General features: G+C 40.4%; 1 protein-coding gene across 3 annotated transcripts in view; it reads right to left on the reverse strand.

The window, feature by feature from the left end:
- Window positions 1-25980, reverse strand: part of nmt2 (N-myristoyltransferase 2) — a 57518-nt gene that overhangs the window by 2518 nt on the left and 29020 nt on the right. For 2 of the 3 annotated variants that reach the window (XM_020534567.2, XM_048612836.1), the window contains exons 6-11: window positions 25861-25977; window positions 21998-22168; window positions 20200-20308; window positions 19558-19728; window positions 16147-16314; window positions 14549-14686 (exon numbers count right to left, since the gene is read on the reverse strand). In XM_020534567.2, the coding sequence (XP_020390156.1) occupies window positions 14549-14686; window positions 16147-16314; window positions 19558-19728; window positions 20200-20308; window positions 21998-22168; window positions 25861-25977 (874 nt within the window). The remainder of the gene's footprint in view (window positions 1-14548; window positions 14687-16146; window positions 16315-19557; window positions 19729-20199; window positions 20309-21997; window positions 22169-25860; window positions 25978-25980) is intronic. The other variant, XM_048612837.1, reaches the window with a different exon arrangement.

The raw sequence follows: 25980 nt of genomic DNA on the forward strand, positions 1-25980 counted from the left end.
TCTAACTACTACTTGCATACTTTTTGAAAATTCAAACAGATTATATCCATGAATTCCCTGATGCACCCTAACAATCACATCCTCAGGAAAAAAAAAAATCTACATGTATCAAATATGATGCTCCTTATTACTATGTGTTGACTTTGGCCACCGGACCTACTGTTCCCTTTTTCCCCTCCTTTCTCAAATAATGGCACTGTTTGATACTTCCCAATTGCCACAAATGGTTCTAGAATTTACAGAATGTTGCAAGATTGAAAACAGAGCAATCACTACTTCTGTAGCCATCTTTTTTAAAGTTCTAAGGTGCAGGCGTCATGTCCAAGGTACTTGTTGGCTTTAGTTCTATTAATTTCTCCAGCCCAACTTCTTTATTAATACAATATCCTAAGGTTCCTCACTTTGAGTGGATCCTTGGTTTTTGTCACTTCTACATCACTTTTTTCAAACTCTTAGACAAATCCAAATTATTTGTTTAATATTTCTGGCACTCCATATTGCTCATGATAATTTGCGTTTCTGCCTCTAATAGACTGATGTTTACTTTCACTAATCTCTAGGTATGTAAACTAAAAGGGAAAGAGAAGTTTTTACAACATGTTTAATTAGTTTAATCTCATTTTTTATCCATTTGTCAGCATTTGTTTAATTTTAAAATCACCTGAATCCTCAGATTTACTAATATGTTTGGCAGTATTATAGTCTTTCTTTCATTTAATATTCTTTTAATGTCGCTTGTTAGCCGTGGTTAGATCATCTTTTGATCAGTGTTTTAATCCTCAAAGAAATGCATAATTGCTGCAAACTATGAATTAATTCTTCTAACATCACCTATCTGCTATCGTATTTTTAAATCTAGTTTCACAATCTACATTAACAATCTCATCCCTCAGATCTTCAGATTAAAGATTTAAATTTGGTATTTAATTAGATCACTGTCAAACGCAATATAAAATTCTGTTCTGTTGTTATTGGTCATTCCAAAAAGTTCCCAGTGAAAGGTTATTAAGCAAATGATTTGGAAATCGATGTATGTATTCTATGAACTTTGTCCCCAACAAAACTATTGCAAATTTAGTTTGCCTAGCCTATATGAAAATTAAAGAAACTCACCTCTACACCCAAATTTTATTATCCTTAAAACCTGCAACTTATTGCATGATTTATGATCTGCCCCACACTGCAAGTGCTGCAAGGGAACCTGTAAACTGCATCCATTATTGTTTCTTGGATCCAGCCAATCTAATTCCTGATTTTACAAACTAAGATTTTTGTCTCTATTTATCTCATCATCATTAAAAGCAGAATCTCATGACTGGGCAAACATGAGGCACTGCAGGCATCAGCAGCAGCTGAACTTGTACTCCAACACAATCTGGAACCTCATGGCCCAGCATATCCCTATTCTACCATTTACACCAAGCCAACTTTAGTTCAACAAAGTGTGCAGAGCATGCCAGGAACAGCACTAGACATACCTAAAAAATAAGATGTCAACTTGAAGTTAGAAAACAGGACTACTTGTGTACCAAACAGTAGGACCAGCAAGTGATAGACAGAGCTAAGGATTTTGATAGCCCAAGGATAAAGACACAAGTGTTGCAGTGCAGTTACATCCAGTCATGAACGGTGATGGACAATAAAATAACTGACTGGAGGAGGTGGCAATACAAATACTCCTATTCTTAATGATGGGAAAGCCCAGCACATTAGTGCAAAAATGAGGCTGAAGCATTTGCAACAATTTTCAGCCAAAAGTACCGAGTGGATGATCTATCTTGGTTTTTTCCAGAGGTCTCCAGCATCACAAAAGTAGTCTCCAGAGAATATGATGCATTCCATGTGATGTACAGAAATGGCTGGAGGGAATGGATATTGCGAAGATTATGGAATCTGATAACATTCCGGCAATAGTGCACTCCAGAATGTGCCATGCCCCTAGTCAAACTGCTCCAGTACAGCAATCACACCAACGATGGCAGATGTCATCATCGGTGCAATCATGCAGCAAACTTGCTTAGTAACACTCGGTATGGTGGGGAGATTCACTGCCTTTGACAGAAAGGCTGTATTTGACCATGTGGCATCGAGTCAGTCTAGCAAAATTTGAGTAAGTAGGAATCCAGGAGGGGGAAACATTCCACTTGTTGGAGTCCTACCAGGTATAAAAGGAAGATGTACTGAAGACAACAAATGCTGGAAATCAGAGCGGGTCAGACAGTGTCCTTGACAGAGAGCAAGCTAATATTTTGAGTCTAGATGACTTTTCATCAGAGCTGAAGTGAAGTGTGGAGGGGACGGCAATAATGCTATAGTTTGGGTGATGGGCATTGTGGGGGTAGTTGGTGTAGGGTGCTGCTGGAGAAAAGATTCTGATTGTTCAGATGTGAGAACGTGATCAGAATGTGAGAATGGCAGAACAACGGTGTGTCTCGTGCCAGACCAGACAGTAACTAGACTTGGGAGTTGGGGGGGGGAAGAGAGAGAGAAGGAGGACATGATAATCAGCTAAAAGAAAGGGAAGAAATGGTTCACAATTTAAAGGTGTTGAACTCAATTTTAAGTCCAGAACTTAATCACGTAATCTACATCTTTCTCCAACTGCACCCTACACCAATTATCCCAACACCACCCCCACAAAACTATACCATAAATGTTGTCCCCTTCACACTTCACGACAGCTCTGAAGAAGTCATCTAGACTTAAGATATTAGTTTGTTCTCTCACCATGGATACTGTCTGCCCTGCTGTGATCTCCAGCATTTGTTATTGTCATTACACATTCCAGCATCTGCAGTAATTTGTTCCTATAAAAGGAAGATGGTTGGGGTTATTGGAGGTTAGTCATTTTAGCTCCAGGACATCTCTGCAGGAGCTCCTCAGGGTAGTGTCCTGGCCCAACCATCTTCAGCTGCTAAAACAATGACCTTCCCTCTATTGGGACTGTTTTGATGACTGCACAATGTTCAGCACCATTTGAAGCTCCACAATTACTAAAGTAGTCCTTGTCCAAATGCAGCAAGACTTGGGCACTATCCAGGTTTGGGCTGTTAAATGGCAAGTAACATGTGCACCAATCATATGCCAGGCGATGACTGCCTCCAACAAAAGAGAATCTAAAAATTGTCCCTTAACATTCATTGGCATCCTGGGAGTTACCACTGACCAGAAACAACTGGAATATCTATATAAAAACTATTGCTACAGAGTCTAGGAATTCTGCAGATTAACTCACCCCCTCACGCCCAAAGTTTGTCTATCATCTACAAGACACAAGTCAAGAGCCAGATGGATTGCTTGGATGAATACAACTCCAAAAACACTCAAGAATCATGATCTGATCCAGGACAGAGCAGTCTGCATGATTAGCACCACATTCACAAATATTCACTCCCTCCATCACCAATGCTCAGTACCAGCAGTACGTACCCTCCAAAAGATGTACTACAGAAATTTGCCATGGCTCCTTCAGTTTTCAACTACTGTGACATGGCAACATGAGTAGAGTGCTGCAAGTTCTCGAGAGCAGCTCCGCCTTGAGTAGTGACTTCTGATGCTGTGCATGCAGGAAATTCAGCACCTACCATATGTGAACATTCAGCATTTGCACATGCAGAGGATCAAACATTCACTATGAGAAGAAACTGGGCATATGCAGTAAAGGGGCATGCAACTGAAATGGCTGAAATGGCCTGCCAGCCTGCCTAGATACATTTCCATGTTAGCACAGATTTTAAAGTGAACATTTTTGGATTTTTCTTTTTACTTACACCACTTATCTAAGTCTTAGTTTCAAAGACGAAGTGGATAAGTTTCTTGTCAAAAGAGGCAATTCCTCTGCTAAATCAGTCACTGAAACATTTGAAGCGAGTGTAATGAGAGCTATTTTGCCTTTGGATTGTCACGGACAGGAGATGTTGCTTGTCTCCTACCTGAATATCTCATCTGCAGAAAGAAGTTGGCAAACACTCCAATGGTACAAACTAGGATGCCATTTACTGATGAAACACCTATCCCTTGTGAACAAACACTTTCAGTACTTCAAGAGCTTCAGAGAACAAAACATCAAACAGAGCCAACATCTGTTGAAGTGCGAGTGGGTATTGGATTAAACTCAAGAGGCGAGTTACCTGGTGGTTGAGCTTGGAGAGAAGAAAAATCAAAGAAACATCATACAACCGCCAAAACCTTAATCATGCCTACCTGTAAAAAAAAATTGTGTGTGTGATGTGAGGAGCTCATGCTGCAAAAGAGATTGACAAAATTTTACGCTGTTCATACAGTTAAACAGTCAACTGACGATATGCCAGCTAATAGTGAGGAGGTGCCACAGGAGAAACTGGCTCTTTGTGGGATCTTGAGTTGCAGATCGACAGCTCCAGCACTAGAGGTGAACACTGCCAGCTGTTGGTCAATGTTCAGTATGTTGATGGGAACTCCATTCAGGAAAATCTTTACTTTTGTAAGAAGCTACTGAGTCATACGACTCGTAGAGTAGTATTTCAAGTAAGATACCTACTTGAGGGAAAGCAAACTTACCTGGGCCATGTGTTGGAACATTTGCATTGATGGGAGTAGCCTCCATGATGGGGAAAATCAAAGAATCTATCAGGAAGGTAAATCAAACTCCTGACTTTCAGATCACCCATTGCATCCTCCATTGTGAACCTCTTTTAGCCAAAACAATGCCACCAGAGTTGGCTGTAGTATTAGAGCAAGACTTGAAAATTGTGAATTACATGAAATCAGGGCCATTGAAATCACACCTATTCACTATCTTGCGTGCAGAGATGGGGGCCAAGCATCAGAGTTTACTGTTACACACCAAGGTGTGATGGTTATCATGGGGGAAGGTTCTCTCCTGTGTTCATGAGCTCTTGAGAGAACTGACAGTGTTATCAACAATGCCTGAACTGCCTTGTAAAGAGTTATTTTCTGCTGATTATTGGTGGGCTAAGCTGGCAAATCTCGTAGACATTTTCAGCCACTCGAATGAGCTGAATATTAAAATTCAAGGGAAGAATGAGACGATTCTGACCACAAATTAACTTCAAAGCTTCAAGTCAAAACTGAGCCTTTGGCAGGAGTTTCACTCGAGATGTTTCCACTAGCATCACCAATGACAAATGCTGCTGTGATGATGCAGTCTCCTATTCAAACATCTCAAAGCACTGCAAGAGAACTGCAAATTCTACTGCCCTTATAAAAGGGTGTAAGACTATGACTGCATATGTGATCTATTTAGTTCACTGTCTTCTGATTCGTCACAAAAGCTGATGTTTTAAAACAAAGGAATACAGAGTTACGATTAATGAAGTTGAAGATCAGAGCGGGTCTTTGAACACGTTTTGGCTGACTGTAGTACGTGAATACGCCTTTTGCCTGTCAGTCTCTGACTTCTGGCAGTCAAGAGAGTGGGGATAAAGTGGTCTTTTCCAGAATGGCAGCTGGTGACTAGCACAGGAGCCATAATTATTCATGTTCTGCATTAATGATCTGGACAATAAATAAACTGAGGGCATTTGTTGCAAAGTTTGCAGATGACACAAAGATAGGTGGAGGGACAGGAAGCAGGAAGGCTGCAGAAGGACTTAGGCTAGAAGAATGGGCAAAGAAGTGACAGATGGAGTACAAATGTGGGAAAGTGTGAAGTTAAGCATGTAGCTGTGGCTTGTCATATGAGGAGCAGTTGAGGACCTCTGGATCCGAGAAGGATGAGGGTGTGATTTCCTTGAAACTTACAGAACATTCACAGGCCTGGACAGAGTTGACGTGGAAAAGATGTTTCCTCTTGTAGGAGAAACTAGGACCTGAAAACTGAGGCTCATAGTGAAGGGTAAACTTTTAGGTGAGATGAGGAGGAGTATCTTCAGCCAGAGGGTGGTGAATCTGTAGAACTCATTGCTGCAGAAGGCTGTGGAAATCAAGTCGGGGTGTATTTAAGTCAGAGATAGATAGGTTCTTGATTAGTAAGGGGACCAAAGGCTATGGGGAGAAGGCAGGAGAACGGGTTGAGAAACATATCAGCCATGATAAAATGGCGGAGCAGATTTGATAGGCTGAAAGGCCTAATTCTTCTCCAAATCTTATGGTCTTATGTTCTTATAGAATAGCTGACAATTTCTGACCGTGCTACTGCTGTACCTTTGTCGTTTGTGACAATTTACCTCTGGGAGCTGGTCAGAAATCACATGACACCAGGTAATAGTCCAACAGCATCGCCCCTCCGAAAGCTTATGTTTTCAAATAAACCTGAACTATAACCTGGCGTTGTGTGATTTCTGATCTTGTCCAACCCAGTCTAACACCGGCACCTCCACATCTGGGAGATAGCATTTTCAACACTGCTGTACATGAACAACGACAGGACGGAGCACTTGTCAGTGAAGCAAGATTCGTGGGTGGTCCTCTCCTCAATTCTCCTTGAATAAAAAGTATCCAAGTACACTGTCACACTGTGGTGTCCCATTTATCCAGTAAATTACTCTGCACTGTGTTTTGCTTTGATCAGTTGTTCATGTATAGTTAGAAATAGTTGAGTTGAACAGAGTTTGAAAATGTACCTGTGCTTGCAGTCAAAGATAGTGTATTTTTGCTGATGGTTTTCAAACATTTATGCATTTGATCCTTTTTTCAAGCTTGTGTACAAACCTCTCTAGTGAGGCCATAACCAGAATAGATGCAAGGAAATGTGATGTTTATACTGTCAAATCAGCTGAAAAAGTGGTGGTGCTGTGGAACTGTTTGTCTGATTGAAGTATACCTTGACACTAAAACAGTTGGAACCACTGCCTTAAACGGTACCGTCTAAGCCCAAGGCCACCACTATCTAGAAGGACAAGGACACCAGATACATGGGATCATCATCCAAGTTCCCTGCAAGTTGTTCATTTCCAGACATGGAAATATGTTGCTGTACTTTCTCAAAATCCTGAAATTTTCTTGCAGCATTGTGGGTCTACCTATGCTAAATAGACTGTAGCAGTTAAAGAAGCCAACTCAAGGGCAACTATGAACGGGCCCAGCTGGTGATACCCATATCCCATGAATGAATTTTTAAAAATCCTTTTTGTTTTTCTCATCTCTTCTAAAGTTCAGCAATAATGGACGACTTCATTCCCATTCTTGACAACAAGGTGCAGGGCTGGATGAACACAGCAGGCCAAGCAGCATCATAGGAGCAGAGAGGCTCATTCCCATTCTTGATCATTCTGCAACCAGGTTTCTTTAAATGCTATTATATCAATCCATGAACATCTGTCTGTTCCATTAATTCACTGATTTTGTTGTGACTGCATTAAAATATGACTATTGTTTATTTTCAAGAAAATTCTCCCAAATGTCATTCTAATGACTAACACTCCATTACATTTGTTAAGTTCTCTGTCTTTTTCAAACCCACCCTGTTAATATTTACCTAAATTGCTCGGCTGCACTACATTCTCAAAATTCCTCTTAATGCCTTAAATTCATCCTTTCCTGAATCCTCTCAATTCACCATCTCATTCATTTAATTCATTCAGACAATAGCATTGTGGGTTGCTATTGATATTCGATTCATCAGAAAAAAACTGTTCTTAGCCTGGCTGAAGTGGAGGTTATCTCAACTGAATTAGTTCCCTCCATCTAGCTTGCCATCATCAATACCACTGCCTTCCATGTTCCTGATAATTAGCATCATTTATTCTACCTAAAATAAGTAGAAGCTGGACAAAATTGCCATGTTGCCACCTTCCTCCACTGATTCACATAAATAAAAAGAATTCTGCTTTATCAAAAAGAATTCATAATTCAGAAAGTAAAATTGTTACCTAATTCTGTTGACCTCAAAAACTTCAACATGTTACAAATTCAAGTTTAGAATGGATTTGCAAATAAGACAGTGATGAAGAATACCTTGAATCACTTAAGCAACAACATGCAGTACTGAGCATTAGACTTTACTTTGTTTGGATGATTAAATTGGATTGAACTCCTTCCTTAAGGCGAGAATTATTTTGATCTGTTTTAAAAATTATTTTCCCATTTAAGCCAGATGTTAAAAAAAGCTTTAAAAGATTTGTACCATCAGTGAAATATCTGAATAAATACTATCTTTGGTCTGTAATACTCAACACCATTGAAAAAGTTATCTCGGTTCTTACATCAACAATGAATTTGAGTTATACCATGTCTTCTGGAACAAAACATCTCAAAGTGCTACACAAGAGTAATCTGATAAAAATAAATACCAAGATAAAAAAGATGTTAGAAAAGGTGACAGAATCTTGGATGAACAGTTGTGGGTTTTAAAGGACTTGGAAGAAAAGTGGGTGCAAAGGAGTGGTTTTGGAATTTCAAAGCATATGGCCTAGATAGCTAAAGACATAGACACCAACTGTAGTGTAAATAGAAGCGAATACAAACAAGGCCAGAGTCAAAGGAATAGAGTTTACAGCATTCTACAGCAGTACACAAGATATGATAGTACCTGAGCATCTGGAATTCTCATGCAGCTGGCCATCAGGCAGACCCCGCTGTAATGCACCAGGTAATTCTCCCACAGTACAACAGTCGGAAATTTAAAGTTTTGGCAAAGATCTGTAGCTTGAGGTGTGGATGAAGTTGTTGACTTGCTCACCGAGCTGGCTTGTTTTTGTTCAGATGTTTCATCACCATCCTTGGTGACATCATCAGTGGAGCCTCCGATGAAGCAATATTATTCTACTCCGCTTGAAATTAATACTGTCCAGTCCGTTATGGTGAGTAGTGTCATTTCTGATTTTGATCTGTATGGGTTTGTATATGAGGTCCAATTCTATATGTTTGTTGATTGCTTTATGGGTGGAGAACCATGCCTCTAGGAATTCCCATGCATGTCTATGTTTGGCTTGGGCTACCTTGTCCCAGTTAAACTGATGGCCTTCATTGTCTGAGCGTATTGATATTAAGGTGAGTTCATCGTGCCGTTTTGCTACTAGCTGATGTTCGTGTATTCCAATGGCTAGTTTCCTTCCTGTCTGTCCGATGTAATGTTTGTGACAGTCGTTGTATGGTATTTTGTAAACCACGTTCATTCTGCACATTGTGGGAATGAGGCCTTTAATCCTTGAGAGTGTTTGTCGTAGAGTGGCTGTGGGCTGGTGGGCCACCATGATTCCTAGTGGTCTTAGGAGTCTTGTTGTCAGTTCCAATATGTTCTTGACGTAGGGCAGTGTGGTCAGTGTGTTAGGTCGTACTGTTTCCTCCTGCTGTTGTCTGTTTTGTACGCATCTGTGGATGAAGTTGCGGGGATATCCGTTTAAAGGATCTTGTATAAAGTGTTCTTCCTCTTCCCAGCGTAGTTCTGGAGTGTTGCATTGTGTCCTGGCCCATTTAAATAGTGTCCTAATGCAGCTTTGCTTATGGACGTTGGAGTGGTTGCTGTGGAAGTTGACGATTTGATCTGTATGGGTTGCTTTTCTGTATACTGAGGTTTGGAACTCCCAGTTTGTCAATCGTTCTACTTTAACATCCAGAAACGGAAGACGATTGTTGGTTTCTTCTTCCCTTGTGAATTTAATCCCTGTGAATACGTTGTTGATGAGGTGGTGGGTCTCTTCTAATTTGTTGCATTTAATAATGACAAATATTTCATCTACGTACCGGATCCACAGTTTAGGTTGAATGTGGGGAAGGGTGGTGTGTTCTAGTCTTTGCATGACTGCTTCTGCGAGGAGTCCTGAGATGGATGACCCCATTGGTGTACCGTTGATCTGTTTGTATATTTGACCATTAAAGACAAAATGTGTGGTGAGGCAGAGGTCTAGTAATTTAAGTATGTTGTCCTTGCTGATGGAGCTGCTGGTCTGCATTGCCGTTTCCTCTCGTAATGTGGCCACTGTTTCTTTGGCTAGTGGGATGTCAATAGATGTGAATAAAGCTTTGATGTCAAAGGATACCGTAATCTTGTTGTTGCTGATTTTTATGTTCTTGAGGGTATCGAGGAAATCTTGGGTTGAGTGGATAGAATGAGGTGATCCGTCTACTAGATGTTTCAAGCTCTGTGTAGGTCCTGGGCCAGTTTGTGTGAAGGGGTGTCTGGTAGGGAAACAATGGGTCTGAGAGGGATGTCTGGTTTATGGACTGCCTAAAGTACATAGAAGCGGGGGGTGTTTGTGCCTTCTGGTTTCATTCTCGTGAAGTCTGTCTTGGTTATCTGCCCTGCATTCATTAGTCGCTTCAGTGTCTGGGTGATCCTATTACCTAGCTGCACTTACCTCCTTTTGGTAAGTGGTTGTATCTACAAGCAATGTCTGTGCTTTCTTAATGTAGTCTGGTTTGTTAATAATGATGGTCATGCGCCCCTTGTCTGCTGGTAGGATTATGATGTTACAGAGATAGTAGGAACTGCCGATGCTGGAGAATCTGAGGCAACAAGGTGCAGAGCTGGACGAACACAGCAGGCCAAGCAGCATCAGAGGAGCAGGAAAGCTGACGTTTCAGGTCTAGACCCTTCTTCAGAAATGGGGGAGGAGAAGGGGATTCTGAAATAAATAGGGATAAAGGGGAAGGCGGGTAGAAGATGGATAAAGGAGAAGATAGGTGGAGAGGAGACAGACAGGTCAAGGAGGTGGCGTAGCAGCCAGTAAAGGAGAGTGTAGGTGGGGAGTTAGGGAGGGATAGGTCGGTCCAGGGAGGATGGACAGGTCAAGGAGGCGGGATGAGGCTAGTAGGTAGGAGATAGGGGTGGGGCTTGAGGTGGGAGGAGGGGATAGGTGGGAGGACAGGTTAGGGAGGCAGCTAATGAGCTCGGCTGGTTTTGGGATGCGGTCGGGGGACGGGAGATTTTGAAGCTTGTGAAGTCCACATTGATACTACTGGGCTGCAGGGTTCCCAAGCGAAATATGAGATGCTGTTCCTGCAACCTTCAGGTGGCATCGTTGTGGCACTGCAGGAGGCCCAGGATGGACATGTCGTCCAAGGAGTGGGAGGGGGAGTTGAAATGGTTCGCGACTGGGAGGTGCAGTTGTTTGGTGCGAACCGAGCGTAGGTGTTCCACAAAGCGGTCCCCAAGCCTCCACTTGGTTTCCCCGATGCAGAGGAGGCCACAACAGGAACAGTGGAAACAGTATACCACATTAGCACATGTGCAGGTAAACATCGTTTGATGGTGGAAGGTCTTCTTAGGGCCTGGGATGGGGGTGAGGGGGGAAGGTGTAGCACTTCCTGCAGTTGCAGGGAAAAGTGCCAGGGGTGGTGGGGCTGGTGGGGAGTGTGGGGCGGACAAGGGAGTCACTGAGAGAGTGGTCCCTCCGGAAAGCAGATAAGGGTGGGGAGGGAAAAATGTCTTTGGTGGTGGGGTAGGATTGCAGATGGCGGAAGTGTCGGAGGATGATGCATTGGATCCAGAGGTTGGTGGGGTGGTACGTGAGGATGAGGGGGATTCTCTCTTGGTTCTTATTGCGGGGAGGGGGGTGTGAGGGATGAGTTGTGGGAAATGCGAAAGACACTGTCGAGGGCGTTTTCGACCACTGTGGAGGGGAAGTTGTGGTCCTTGAAAAACGAGGATATCTGGGATGTCCAGGTGTGGAATGCCTCATCTCGGGAGCAGATGTGGCGGAGGCGAAGGAGTTGGGAATAGGGGATGGCCTTTTTGCAGGAAGGTGGGTGAGAGGAAGTGTACTCTAGGTAGCTGTGGGAGTCGGTAGGCTTGAAATGGATATCGGTTTCCAGGTGGTTGCCAGAGATGGAAATAGAGGTGTCCAGGAAGGGGAGAGAGGTATCGGAGATGGTCCAGGTGAACTTAAGGTTGGGGTGGAAGGTGTTAGTGAAGTGGATGAACTGTTCGAGCTCCTCGTGGGAGCACGAGGCGGATTATGATGTTCTTGTCTTTCCGGAGTTTATCTAGTGCTTTTCTCTCTGCTGTGTTCAGGTTGTCGCCTTTGTTCCTTCTGTGTAGCGTGGGGATTATAGTTTGTTGGATGGCTTGTTATGTTTCGTCCGTGAGTTTGTTGTCTTTTAATGTATTCTCCAGAGCAGCCATGAAGTCTGTTCTGTTCGCACCTTTGTGGTTATAGTTTAGTCCACGTAACAGGACATCTTTCTCAATTTCTGCGAGTTGTCTGTTAGATAGGTTTCTTATCCATGTGCCCGGTTTGTTGCTGTTCTTGTTTTTGTGGTGGATCAGTTTGGTGAGATTCTCCTGTAGTTGGTGTCTCTTCTTAGTTTTGATTTTGTGTTGATTGATGGTGATGGCCTGTTCTAGGGTTGTACTCCATTGCTGGTCCGTAGACTTTAGATACTGTGATTTTTGGCGCGCAATTTCTTGTTCAGACCTGTGGAGTCGATTATGGGCATCATTAATCATTGCTCGTAGCATTCTGCGTCCATTCTGTTCAGCTATTTTATATGCCTGTGGGGTGTTGAGTGCAGGTTTGTATTTCACGCTGCGCGACAGTACCTGGTTCCTGAGGCATTTGTGGAGGAAGTGAAGTTGTTCGCAGGTAGAGCTCAGTCAGCTGGCGAAGGTTTCCCATCAGTTTAACTGGGGCAAGGTAACCTTAGTAGCCCAAGCCAAACATAGACACGCACAGGAATTCCTAGAGGCATGGTTCTCCACCCATACTTCAATCAACAAACATACAGAATTGGACCGCATACACAAACCCATACAGATCAAAACCGGAAATAACAGTACTCATCATAACAGATTGAACAGTATAAATTCCAAACAGAGTAGAATAACATTACTTCATCGGAGGGTCCACTGATGATGTCACCTGGCATGGTGATGAAACGTCTGAACAAAAACAAGCCAGCTCGACAAGCAAGTCAACAACCTCAATTGTCAGAAATCCTAAAGGGGCAATCGGAAATGTAACCTGAAGACCTTAACCAAAGCTCTCTGACTGACTTATCTGTGCGAAAGTAGGTCTCCTCGCTCTGGAAATAGATTAAAAACTGAAAGAACTGTGTATACTATAAATCAGAAACAAAATCAGAAGTTTCTGGAAAAGTTCAGCAGGTCTGGTAGCACCTGCAGAGAGAAATCAGAGTTAATGTTTCAGGCCTGTATTCAGAGGGTCACCTGAACCGAAACATTAACTCTGATTTCTCTCCACAAATGCTGCCAGACCTGCTGAGCTCTTCCAGCAACTTCTGTTTTTGTTTCTGGGAACAGATTGTTTGGTTGCCCCTCTCCCTCTACTGTTTAAATTAAAACCTTGCTGACAGTATTTACGAGCAGTCCTGGCTACTCATTTTTAAAACACACATTCATCTTGTGGTAGTGGCGAGATGAGCTATTCCCAGCCGCCAGTTGTGTTTCTCATGCAACCAGCAGATTCAGCTAATTAGCACCATCCTCCTGCCATTCCCTGTGTGCACCAAATACTAAGAAGATTACTCTAATACTCAGGAACACACTTAAAAGGTCCTACTGGAGCTGTGAAATGGTCAAAGAACCTGGAATGTGAACGTGTGTTCTCATAAGATGTTAACTGAGGGAATTTCAATGTACTGAATATTTTTTTAAATCAATGTGTACTTTTTAAAGTAGTAATGTAATCAATGGACAACTTATTTTAGCATGGCTCCCACAGTTTGGATGTAATGGTTACTTGGTGAATTAGCATGCTGAGCTTGGGTGGATACCCAGCGTTGGGATAGGGGCCATTAAGGGCCATAGGAATGAGTGGCACAATGGCTTGGCATAGGGTTACGGGAGAGTGGATTCAGGGCATTAAGTGGCATAGTTTAGCATGATGGAGCATGGGAAGTGTGCATGTGGGGTGGATAGCGTACGAGGGGTGAATGCTGTTTTTGGCTTCATGAATTTTTCTAACAATCTTAACCGCACAATACTGTGTCTAGCTCCCACTGACAGTAAGAAGCTTCCACTCTCTTTCCAGGTTTATCCGCCCAACTCGTGGGAAACTTCATCAGCGTGGAAAGAACATCCAAACTCCCAGGACAAGTTTTCCTTGGTTCAATATGCAGAATTAGGAAATGGCTATCTCTGCACTCCAAACTTGGGTCTGAAGCACAAAGTTGGCAATAAAACATTTAGCCATCTAAATCTTTGGAAGACTAAAATTGGCCGCCAGAGCACACTTGGAAGCTGATGGTGAAATCAGGAAAATTATCGTTTTGATAAGGTGAATGATTGCTAGCATTTGGAAGGGGAGATCATGGGAGACAGCAGCAAGTGGTAATATCAGTGTACTAGAAAATGAGAAGACCAGGTGAATGGTGTAGGGGGAATGGGTTCAAATGCCACCACAGAATTTAAATTCAATCAATTAAAAAAAAAATCTGGAACATGAAAGGTAGTCTCAATAATGGTGCCATTAAACAATCATTGATTGCTGCAAAATCCATCTAGTTTACCAATGACCTATAGGGAACGAAAATGTGCTACCTTTATCCAATTTTGTCTACATGTGACTCCAGACAGACAGTTACATGATTGACTCTTAATTGCCTTGCAAGCAATCCCTATATCCCACGAAAGACAAAAAGAAAGGTTAGTGCAGGTCCAAAAACTTTTGGCCTCAGTGTTTACAATAAAGATATAAATGTTTCTCACCTTTTCAGGTTCCATGTCTGGGCACCTCCAATTGTACAAATAGTACTGTAAATTACCATCACCTATGCCAAATTTTAATTTTTCTAGGAATGTTTTGTTTTCCATCAGATCAAGTGCATTCAATACATCAAATCCTTTCTGTAAAGGGAAAACAGAATATTCATCAGGAAAAAACTGGAGTTGACAGTACCAGAAAAATAAAATGCTTATAAATTATTTTCTTGGTAAAGAATTTTCTTGCATGTTGTCAGAACAACTTCACTTGCCAAACAAGAACAATACAATTTTTTAAAAATATTGATAAATAACTATTTAGCAGAAGACATGAGTTGCCAATAGTCCAGAAATAATCACACGTAGGAAGAAAGCAGAAAACAAAATACAGAACTGGAGATCAGGGTAAGGTCATGACAATAATACTAGTGAGTTTCTGCTTTTCAACTTGAGCTTAAAAATATCTCATTCTTAAGTAGATAAGAGAATTTTCTATCTCCTGCTTCCTAAACAGGCCTTTCTCATTCTGTCTTACTAACATCATTTCAAAGGAAACAGTAAGCCAATATAATTATTGAAATTAAATACCATCCTAGACTATGAGGATGTAATTAAAAATATGTATCTTGTAAGCATAAAATTATACACTTGTCCTGAAAATGCTGACTCTTACCAGACGGCAGTCCTACTGCGCCAAGTATGCATTTGCTTTACACTCACGGCTCACTTAAACAGCTATTCTTTTATGTATTTATCTAGAGAGTAGTTGCCAGCAGGCTACTCCTTAATAGACAGGATAATACCCTAAGCATGCTTCACCTAATCTCAAATAAGTACAATATCTCTGCTAAAGTTCACTTCTCTCTTCCATCAGACTCATGCTTGTTTGAATTGGTAAGCAGATTCAGGGGTTTGTAAATTTTATGATTGTCACCTGACTATTGGCATTGAAACACATTGCACCAGCAGTTATCCATTTTTTAGAAACTGCTCTGAATGCTTCTTCCCTAATCATAGATACCAATTTCCGCAAGACCAATGTATTGAGTGAGGAGATGTTTACAGCAATAAGTACGAATGTACAGGTATCTTCAAACTATAGCACTCAGAATTTGTGTTATCTCAAGTAAGTCTTAAATGGAAATCCAAAGAAAGACAACTTTAGGATGTACTTTTACACCCCCCAATAGTCAGGAAATATTTATATATCAAAATTTTAACTCTCCTCTTTCACATATGAAGGCACATGAAAAATTGTCTCCTGAATATTACAGTTAGAAGTTTTAGTCATGTCGGAGTCAGCAGAGTATACAGAGTTGAACTTCCATCAAAGTGCAGCTGACAATTTGAGACCATGTTCGATGACAGCTAATTCAAACATATACTTCACCTTATGTTAGTTATTCTAGAAACAAACACTATTAATTACATCACTTCACTTTACTACAAAGCTGTTCAGGACAACACATAAACAATTCATGCTAAAACTTCATGATTGTGCTCAAAACATCTTTGTAACTCAGTTAATCGTGATTTTATTATGCTGTAATGGTTTTAAATACACTGTTTATACTTCAAGAGATAAAATATCAAAAAAAGTTTACCGATTTTGCAATAATTAGTGCATCATTCATAAGATCAATTAATGGGGTTTCAGTGTGAACATTGTAAAAGGAATAGGCAGCCTTAAGGTTCTTGTGAACAGGATGATGCATAACTGTGGAAGGTAAAGTGTAGAAGCTCACAAAGTCTGTCAGCTCACCATTAGGACCCTGAAAAAAAATAAATAGTTGTTTAAGAAGGCCAATTGAAGAAATATTAAAAATCAAAGTAACTTGAACTAAATTGAGACTGTAACATACAAACTATAGTGTATTCTAATCCTATGCTCATTGTCCAAATTAAGTAATTTGTTCAATTTCACTTCAATGATACATACGCCTTCCAGATAATAGAGCAAGTCTTAGCTCAGTTTCTTTTTCCAGTGAAACTCGGTTTAATAAGTTCAATGTCTCTTTACACATTAATGCGCACAAGGCATGAAATCATTGTGAAAATTTCTTGGAACCTCTTGTAATATATCTCAACTTTTATTAAGCTGGGGGCACCCCATATTCCAGAATGGGTCTCACCATTGCATACTCAATGTCAGAACAACTTGTTTTGAATTTAGTCCCAAAGACCTCATGCATTTGTCTTATTTGATCAGACACTGTCAGTAATGAAACAGTTAGCCGTAAAACTACTTAATCCAGCCCATTCAAATTTAGCCATCCAAAACCATTCTACCATCTTCGTGTTACAGCATTCATTGCCTCCAGGATTTTCATCTCTGCTATTTTATTTAGTAGTTGCTTCCATACAATGATCACTTTGCGCGAACGATTTCCTGATATCACGCACAAATAACCTTTCACTAATCTAAACCAAACATGAACAAGAGTTAAACTGTATAATGTTACCACCAGTATTTTAAGAAAAGCACATAAATGTAGTTAAAAGATCAAATTCCCAGCGTTACCAACAATTTTAAAACTTATTACTGACATTTTAAAAAGACCTATTCTACATGAACTCTTTAAAGCTTGAAAATATTCATATCTAAAAATTAATCTAACAATAGTGTGAAGAAATTTGTAGAAGGGTAAATTAAAGGGTTGGTTAAAGATTAAGCCAGCTTCACTTATATTGGAGGACCATTAACTCAGAAATGTAAAACTGCAAGTGAAGCGGGCATGATTGTATCATCTGCTACACAGACAATTTAACGAAGAAATGTGTTAAGAAACTAAGATATTTAAAGAAACATCACCCTCTTATGTTTCCTAGAGATCGAATCACCTCGATTCTCAATTCCCAATTAGCTATTAGCAGGTAGAGGGAAGGAAACTCAATAAAAAGCTAGAGCTGGTCATTTACTTGCTCAACAGTGTGCAGAACATTGTACTATGGAAGATAATATTAAGATTTAAACATTAATTTCCAGCAATTTTGTGATTGTTGATTCTATACTCCCAGGCTGTACCCATGCTGCATTGTTTCTAAGCTAACAAGTTTGAAAACAAAAATGTTTAATTTTCCCCTAAACTTCTCTATCCTGTCATCAGAATTGATTGGGATAAAATGGAGATAAAGCTGAACTATAATTGGAGGCAATAGACAAGGAGTGTTTTCCAGTGATCTGTTCTTTACACTATTAATTCATGAATTGGATGAAGTAGTAGAGTGTTATTTGTTAAAGTTTGCAAATATCAAGTTGTGAGGGACACTGAATGGTATAGATTGGGCAGGAAGTCACAGAGGACTAGACAGATAGTTATTTTAATCCATCCTTTCCGACACAACTGTAGGGCAGTTGGGATCTGAACCAGGATCTTGTGTCCAGAGGTAAGGACACCACCACTGTGCCATAACGCACTAGGACTAGACAGATTAAGTCAGTGGGCAAATAGCGTTCAAGTGTGTGCAAAGCAATTTGGGAAAGCAAGTACACAAATCATTAAAAGTGAGCAAACAGGTACAAAGGCAATCAAAAAGGCTAATGAAATTATCTCAGTGACTGTGGAATACAAAGAGGAAGTAGTCATGTTGCAGTTGTACAGAACCTTGATCAGATCTCATTTGACAGGAAAGATGAACTGACCTTGGAGAGGGTGCAACGTAGATGCAAAAGAATAGGTTTTAAGGGTTAAATTATGCAGCAGCACATGACTGCCAGCCTCCTAATTGCCATATTGCAAATAGGAAGCATATCTCATTCTGGTGGTGCATTTCACCCACACAAGTGAGGGATCAATCAGGTCCCCAACTGCACCAGGCAACCACCTCAGTTATCGTGCTCACTTCCTGATAATTTGCCACTGGCGGACAAAGATTATCCAAACACCTTGAGTTCATTTCTTAGTTACAACTGCAATTATGTTCAAGATGAAGCAATGTGATTGACTCTAAATTTCTCTCTGAAATGATATAGTGAGCTACTCAGTTGTATTAACTGCTACAAAATCTAAACAAAGAAATGAACCCGGATGGAGCCCCAGCATCGACAGGAAACGATAGTGCGAAACACAACCCCACTGATCTTGCCGAATCCTCTTTACCAACTTCTGGGGGAAAGCACAAAAATTAGGACAGCTGACCCACAGACTAGTCAAGCAACAGCCTAAAACTGTCATACTCTCAGAATCATAACCTGCAGACCACAGCCCAGACACTATCATCATTATCCATGGATAACTCCTGTCCAACAGGCAGGGCTTGATTGTCAGTGCATTCCTCCCATTACCGTTGTAATACTTGTAAGATGGTGAAAAACAGCAAATTCTCTGACAAGAATATTCTACATTTTGTATCAAATATTTTTAAAATATGTTGCCAAAGCTAGATTGAGCATATTCCTATGTTAAATATGTATGTATTCCTATGTATTCAGTGATATAGTGTCCTTTTCTGCCAGTATCCTCAGCATGAACTTAAGTTTTGCCTAAGTTTTTGTAACAAATCAAACTCTGAATAAACTTTTTTATGAGCATAATCTAAATATTACCTGTGAAGCACAATAATACCTTACAAGATAATTTTTAGTTTAAGTATTTAACTTATTAGTTTGAAAAACAAATTCAATAAAATAAAATTCTGATTAGCTTTTATAAAGTTTTTCTTTAAAAAAAGCCCTGAAAAACAAAAAAACTGCCATTGCTGGAAATCTGAAACAAAAACAGAAATTTGCAAAATCGCAGTAGGTTTGGCAATAGCTATGGAAAGAAAACAGAGTTAACGCTTCAGGTCCAATTTCTGTTTTTGTTACAAAGTTTTTCTTTCCTTACCCCTGCAAAGACCATGATTGATCCTTGGATTACATTTCATGGGTGATAGAAGGCTTTTGACCAATGTGACTATTTCATGTTCATTTAGATGACTGTCAAGGGATGGAGGAGTAGATGAAAAGTTTATTATATTTTGTTTTCAAAACAGAGCATCACTATGCATACAGACAAACAACAGAATTGCATTACCTCTACCACATAAGTGTCGATAATGTTTTCACGGGGCAATAACCAGTGGACCACTTCTTCCTCACTCATCACTGGAGCAAGCTCAAATTGCTTTAGATATTTAAAGAGCAGCTCTTGTACTCTTTTAATGTCCTTTTGCTCCATCGGCCTCAAACCTGTTGTCTTCGGGGTCTAGCAGAAAAAAAAATAGCAAGATTGTCATCGTGATAAACAGAATTTGGTATTGCTACTTCTAACCAAAAAGCTGTACGGCTTCCCTTTACACCATCAATCTACTCTACCTTTATGTAAACCCAAACTGTAGCAATATGAGCATAGCCATTATTGACAATTAGCATAATGTTAATATTTAAATTTTAAAACTAACTTTCCAACAACTGCGCCACTGCACATGTTTTATAAGGTAATTATATCAGTGACAAGGAATCATTCTACCCAATAGTTTGATAAAACAAACACTGCAGTATAAAATACAATTTAAAATGGATAACAATGCAAAGTATTATTGATCTGAAATTGTCCCAATTCTTCCCACACTGAAACAAATACTGTAGGAAAGGGGCATTTAAGAAGTGAATTAGAAAGGGGCTTCACTATTTCCACAGTATTTATTTTAGGTAGCATGTGGTTTGTGGTTCTTACATCTGGTAACCTGTACAACTTCATGGTTCTCTGCAAGGTCATGTTTCTGCTGAGATGAGAGAACTTCACTTCCACCAGCTTTCTCGGGTTTAGAGATCGATGCCAATACCTTTGAATATAACAGCAATATTAGATATAAATTAAATAATATTCATTGATAGTTTAACATCAACGCAATGGATCACAAGTTTTCACAAGAATTATAGGATGTGTTTTTAATTATGTAAATTAAGTTCAAAACCTGACCACAGCTGCTGAGCACTGACAGCAGTGAATTTTAGAATCAAAGAATCCCTACAGTGTGGAAGCAGGCCGTTTGGCCCACTGAGTCCACACTGACCCTCCAAAGAACATCCCACCCAGACTCTCACTCTCCCACCCCATCCTATGACCCTGCATTTCCTATGATTAGCCCACCTAGCTTGCACATCCCTGATCATTAGGGGCAATTTAGCATGGCCAATCCACCTAACCTACACATTGTTGGACTGTGGGATGAAACCAGAATGCCCGGAGGAAACTTAAGCAAACACAGGGAGAATGTGCAAACTCCACACAGTCAGTCACCGGAGACTGAAACTGAACCCAGGTCCCTGGCGCTGTGAGGCAGTAGTGCTAATTACTGAGCCACCCAGGGTTCAAGCACTTCTTCACAGTTTAAGGCAAATCACCCAAGCCACCTTGTACAACTCAAGAAATATAGATTAGACCATCTCTGACCAGACTTGTAACTTTCATCATCAATATTTAGTTAATTCCCTTTGCAATCCACTACCCTCCATATCTGTTCCAGAATAATTTCTCCCCAGGGATAAGTCCTTCCTTCTTGTGAAGTTCTATCTATTTAGCCCTTGATACCTTCACTGTGGTCAAGTTTCTCAACCAGTCCCTTTCCCCTAATACTGATACCCTTGGCCCGAGTAAAATAGATCTCTTTATGTTAGCTGTTTCCTTTGATGGTATGACCACCAATCTTCTACTCCAACGGCACAGTGTTGAATTTATATGGTATAACATTTCTAGATATTCGCTGGCATAGCTGGTTGGATCACATTGAGCATCTATAGGTCTTGTTGTCTTTTTGTGGGTGATCCAGTACTGCTCTATCTAGCTCTATCCTGTTTATTACCTCCTCAAAAAGAGTTCTAATAAATTTGTCAAGTGTGATTTTTCCTTAATAAAACCCTGTTGATTATGCTTGATGTATTCCTGAATACTTTACTATTATATCTTTTGTAATAGCTTCTAACATTTTCCCAATGATAGATCTTAAGTTAACTGGCCAGCATTTTCTGTTATTTGTTAGTAGCAGCACATCAGAAACCCATATCTGGGGACGAATGCATTATCTAGACTGTCACTCTTTTGGGGTGGTGAGGGAGTGATACACTGTTAGAGGTGCAACATTTCAGACTAAATATTTAAGTCTGTTCTGGTGACCATTTAAGCTCCTACAGAGCCAAATACTCCTGGTCTTGATCATTTAAAGGTTGATTCACTAATTAACATCTGTATCTTAAAACAGATTGGTTTATTCATGTTTTGTCTGTCTGTGGGACTACTGATAGGTGAATTTGTCTACATAACAACTGCTGCACTTCAGAAAGTAATTCACTTCGAAATGCTTTGATGTTAATTCCATCACTTATTAATAAAATACCAAACATAAAATTAGTGACTTGTATGCAGACAAAGGAGTCTAAGAATAATCATTATATTAGCTCTAACAAACGTGCTGATGTACCACTTCTTATTAATTTACGAAGAGTAATTTATATTAACAAGAATAACATGCTACCTGCATGTAGCTACAGGTTTTGGAAGAACCACTCCTGCTGTGTACACTGCTTGAAAGATCCCTTCCAAATTCACCCTTCGTGTAATTTCACGAATTAAAACTGGAGCAACACGTTTTGACCGCAGCTTCTTGTGCACACAAAGAAAATTAATTTCAACCATCTTCTTCTCGCTGACAGAAATAATTAGAAAACACTAAATTATGCATCTAACATAAAAAGAAAGCATTAGGAAACAGACCCATAAAGATTCTTAGTGCCTTCACCACGGTTATGATAAATATTTGAATAGAAGTTTCAACATACAATATACATTTTCATTTCACCATGCTAGAGTAATGTTCCTCAGTGGAAATACTCAGTGTGGCATCATTTACATCATAGAATGGTTACAGCAGAACAGGAGGCTATTCAGTCCATCAGACCTGTGCCAGCTTACTGACAGAGCAACTCAGTTAGTCCCATTCCCCTGCCTTTTCCCCATATGACAGTAAATTTTCTCTCTTCAGACAATTACCTAAATCTCTTTTGAAAGACATGATTAAATCTATTTTCACTACATTCAGGCAATGCACTACAGATCTACAACTATGCATTGAGGAACAAAGATTTTCGTCATGTCATCATTGGTAAAAGCAGCAATCTCCTTACATTGGTGTGGAAACAACAAATGCTGGAGATCAGAGCAGGTCAGACAGCAACCATGGAGAGAGAGCAAGCTAACGTTTGCTTCTCCTTAGATTGGTGCCCTGTGTTCTCAATTCTCCAGCCAATGGGAACAGTTTCTTTCTACTTACTCTCTCCACACTAGATGATTTCAAACACTTCTATCAAATCTCGCATCAAGCTTCTTTCTTCCAAGGAGAACAACCCCAGTTAATCCTAATCTATCCATGCAGAAGTTCCTTTTCCCTGAAACCATTCTTATAAGTATTTTCTGCACACTCTTGAATGCCTTCACCTCATTCTCAAAGAGTGGTGCTTAAAACTGGACTCAGTACTCCAGCTGAAACTGAATCAATGCCTTATACAGGTTTATCTTAACTTCTTTGCTTTCTCGCCAATGCTCTCATTTATAATCCCCATTATCCTGTATGATTTGTTAACCATTCAACCTGCCCTGTCACCTTCAACAATTTGAACATGCATACCCCTAGGACCTTCTGTTCTTGCACCTTTCAAACTTCATCCTTTGTTTAATATTGCCCCTCCATGTTCTTCCAATCAAAATGCAGGACTCCACATTTCTCTGCGTTAAATCTTTTCTTGTTACTCAGGCAATTTCATGACGATGTCGCTCCTGTCCCTCTTACACCACAAAATTCTAAATTTTCTCACAAGACAGTTATGTGGCACTTTATCAAATGTCTATGACATCCATGCACACTAGACAACCATATTACCACCATCCACCCTCTGTTACTTAATTAAAACCTAATGAAATTAGTTTTACTTCTGGCAAGTTGGCGGCAGGGTAAGTTGCTCCATTCAGAGCTCCACTTTGCTCGCCAGCTCCGTTCCCTTTACCTTTCTTCTTCTCTCTCCTCTCTGCAGTAATTCCCCTCCACCCCCTGCCCTTTTAACACCACCTAAGGAGTCGGGTTGTGACCGGAAACTGCGTGGTGGGAGGTGAACGCGCAGGCCGTGTCCTGCAGCGACGATGGATTAAGTATGGACCAGAGCGACGTTGGCAGCGAGAGCAGGACGGTAAGGCAGTGGCCTTGACAGCAGGCTGGTGGGGCAGCAGCAGTCAGCGGCAAGAGCGGGCCAGTAAAAGTGGCAATGGCAGCCCAACGATTGGAGCAGCACCAGCACTATTGTGGAGATGGGACATGGGGCTCTGCGATCTAGACATTTTTTTCCTTGCTTACCTTTTGGCTGTGAAATCTTTTCATGCTGATTATTTCATAACCAGGTGGGCGCCAGTGAATGGCAACTTTGTGCACTTTTCGCTGTATTTATTTATTCCTATACTTAGTACATGTGACAAATAAATAAATCTAAACAAATAAGTCAATCTAAACATGATGCTGGCTTTCCTTAATTAATCTGCATTTGCACATAGGACTGTTAATTTTGCCCTGATATGTCATTTCTGAAACATTCCTCATCAGAAGTAGTAGATTGCTTATCATTACACTGTTTACATTGCGCCCTCACTGGGTGAACTGGGAACAGTGGGGAAGATGGACAGCACTGGAGGGTGCTGGGTAGCATAAAAGGGTGGAGGGATGACATGGGACTGGGATGGGAGGGGAGGCAGCTTGGGAAGGGGCAGATGCAAGGGAAGTATGGAATTGGGCCGACTTCATAGGAAGAACTGCGAAGATAGGGGTCATACGGAAGATGATGGGTACAGCAAGAGGGATGGAAGGAGTTTTAACAAATTGTTGCAATAAGGATACCTCACTTCAAAATGATTTGGAGGTCTCAGTTTGTAAATATCTAAAAGCAGGACTAATGAATGTATGGAATTAAAACAAACATTCATTTCAGCCTTACAAAGAAAATGGAAAACACTGTACATCTCATAACATGAGCACCAGCTTGACAACTAATGACACCAGCTTGCCAGTGAAAACTAATTTATAGAAATTGTACACATTAGCATTGTGAAGAACCAATCAATTATTCTTTCCTTTGAATTAAAATGACCTGCATAACTTATAGCTTATTGCAATGTATTCATGTGTAGCATACTGGCAATTGTAAGATAATAACTTTGTTGCTAGAAGCAACAGTATTGTTACGGTTGCCATATTAGCCAAACTGCAAAATATAACTTAATGTAACAAAGCTGCCCAACTTTAACAAGCAACTTTTAAATTATTATTCATACACATTTGAAAACACCCCAGGCTACTACGTGAAGATTGAAGTGAATTTTGGCAAGGTGGTTAATTTATGTTTGATCCTAGGTCGAACCCAAGGTCAGGCATGATGAACAGCATTTGTAAACTACTACAAGCAGAAGTGGTTAGAGTAACTAAGTATTTCCAACAAATCAATTCAATTATCAATGAAGGGCTTTTGTCAGCTGGGTGAATGTGTGACTATGGTCGGAATCTGCGCAGAAGCCGCACAGAAGCGTTATGAATATTGTAATTAAAATCATAATACTAAGATTACACGAAATAGGTGCAAAAACAGGCCAATCATATCACCAAACCTGCTCCGCACTCAGTAAGATTGTGGCTGATCTGACTGCACCCTTACCATCATTTTCTTGCCTTTACCCAATAGCTCTCATCAACTGAAAATCTACCTAACTCAGTCTTGAACATACTCCATGGAGTCTGCCTCCACTGCTCTCAGGGGAAGAGAATTCTAAAGAATAGTAACCCTCTGGAGGATGAAATTCCTCCATATTTCCCTCAACCTCGATAGAATCCTCATCTCTAAATTGTGCCCCTAGTTTTAAATTCCCCAACAATGGAAAACCACCTCTCTTATGCCGCTCAGAACCTTATATTTTAAATAAGATAATCTCTAATTGTATAAAATGCAAATAAGTTTAGTCCCCACCTTTCTGCATAAAATAATCCCTTTATCCCATGGATCAACCTGATGAATCTTGTCTGAACTGCTTTCAAAGCGAGTATATATTTGTCCTTAAGTAAGGCATTGAAAACTGTACACAGTACACCAGATGTGATCTCACCAATGCCCTGTACAGTGTAGCAAGATCTCTTTACTTTTGTAATCCATCCCTTTTGCAACAGAAGCCAAATTTCCAATGCCAAAGAGAGCTGGATGGCAACTTAATTACAGCAGATTGGCACAAGCATCAGTATCGGAGCTCATATGTGAAAACATGCACAATAATAAAGATATTTGAAACAAATAAAATAGAAGGAGAACCTACGTTTCATAAATACGAATATTGGCAGGAATTGCACTAATAAATCCCACTAATTTTCTATTTGAAGATACACGAACTCCACAGTGCCACTGTGGTAACCAGCCTGGAGGACGAAGGGCCCTG

The sequence above is a fragment of the Rhincodon typus genome, chromosome 2 (genome assembly GCF_021869965.1).
Source record: "Rhincodon typus isolate 14 chromosome 2, sRhiTyp1.1, whole genome shotgun sequence".
Classification (NCBI taxonomy): Eukaryota; Metazoa; Chordata; class Chondrichthyes; order Orectolobiformes; family Rhincodontidae; genus Rhincodon; species Rhincodon typus.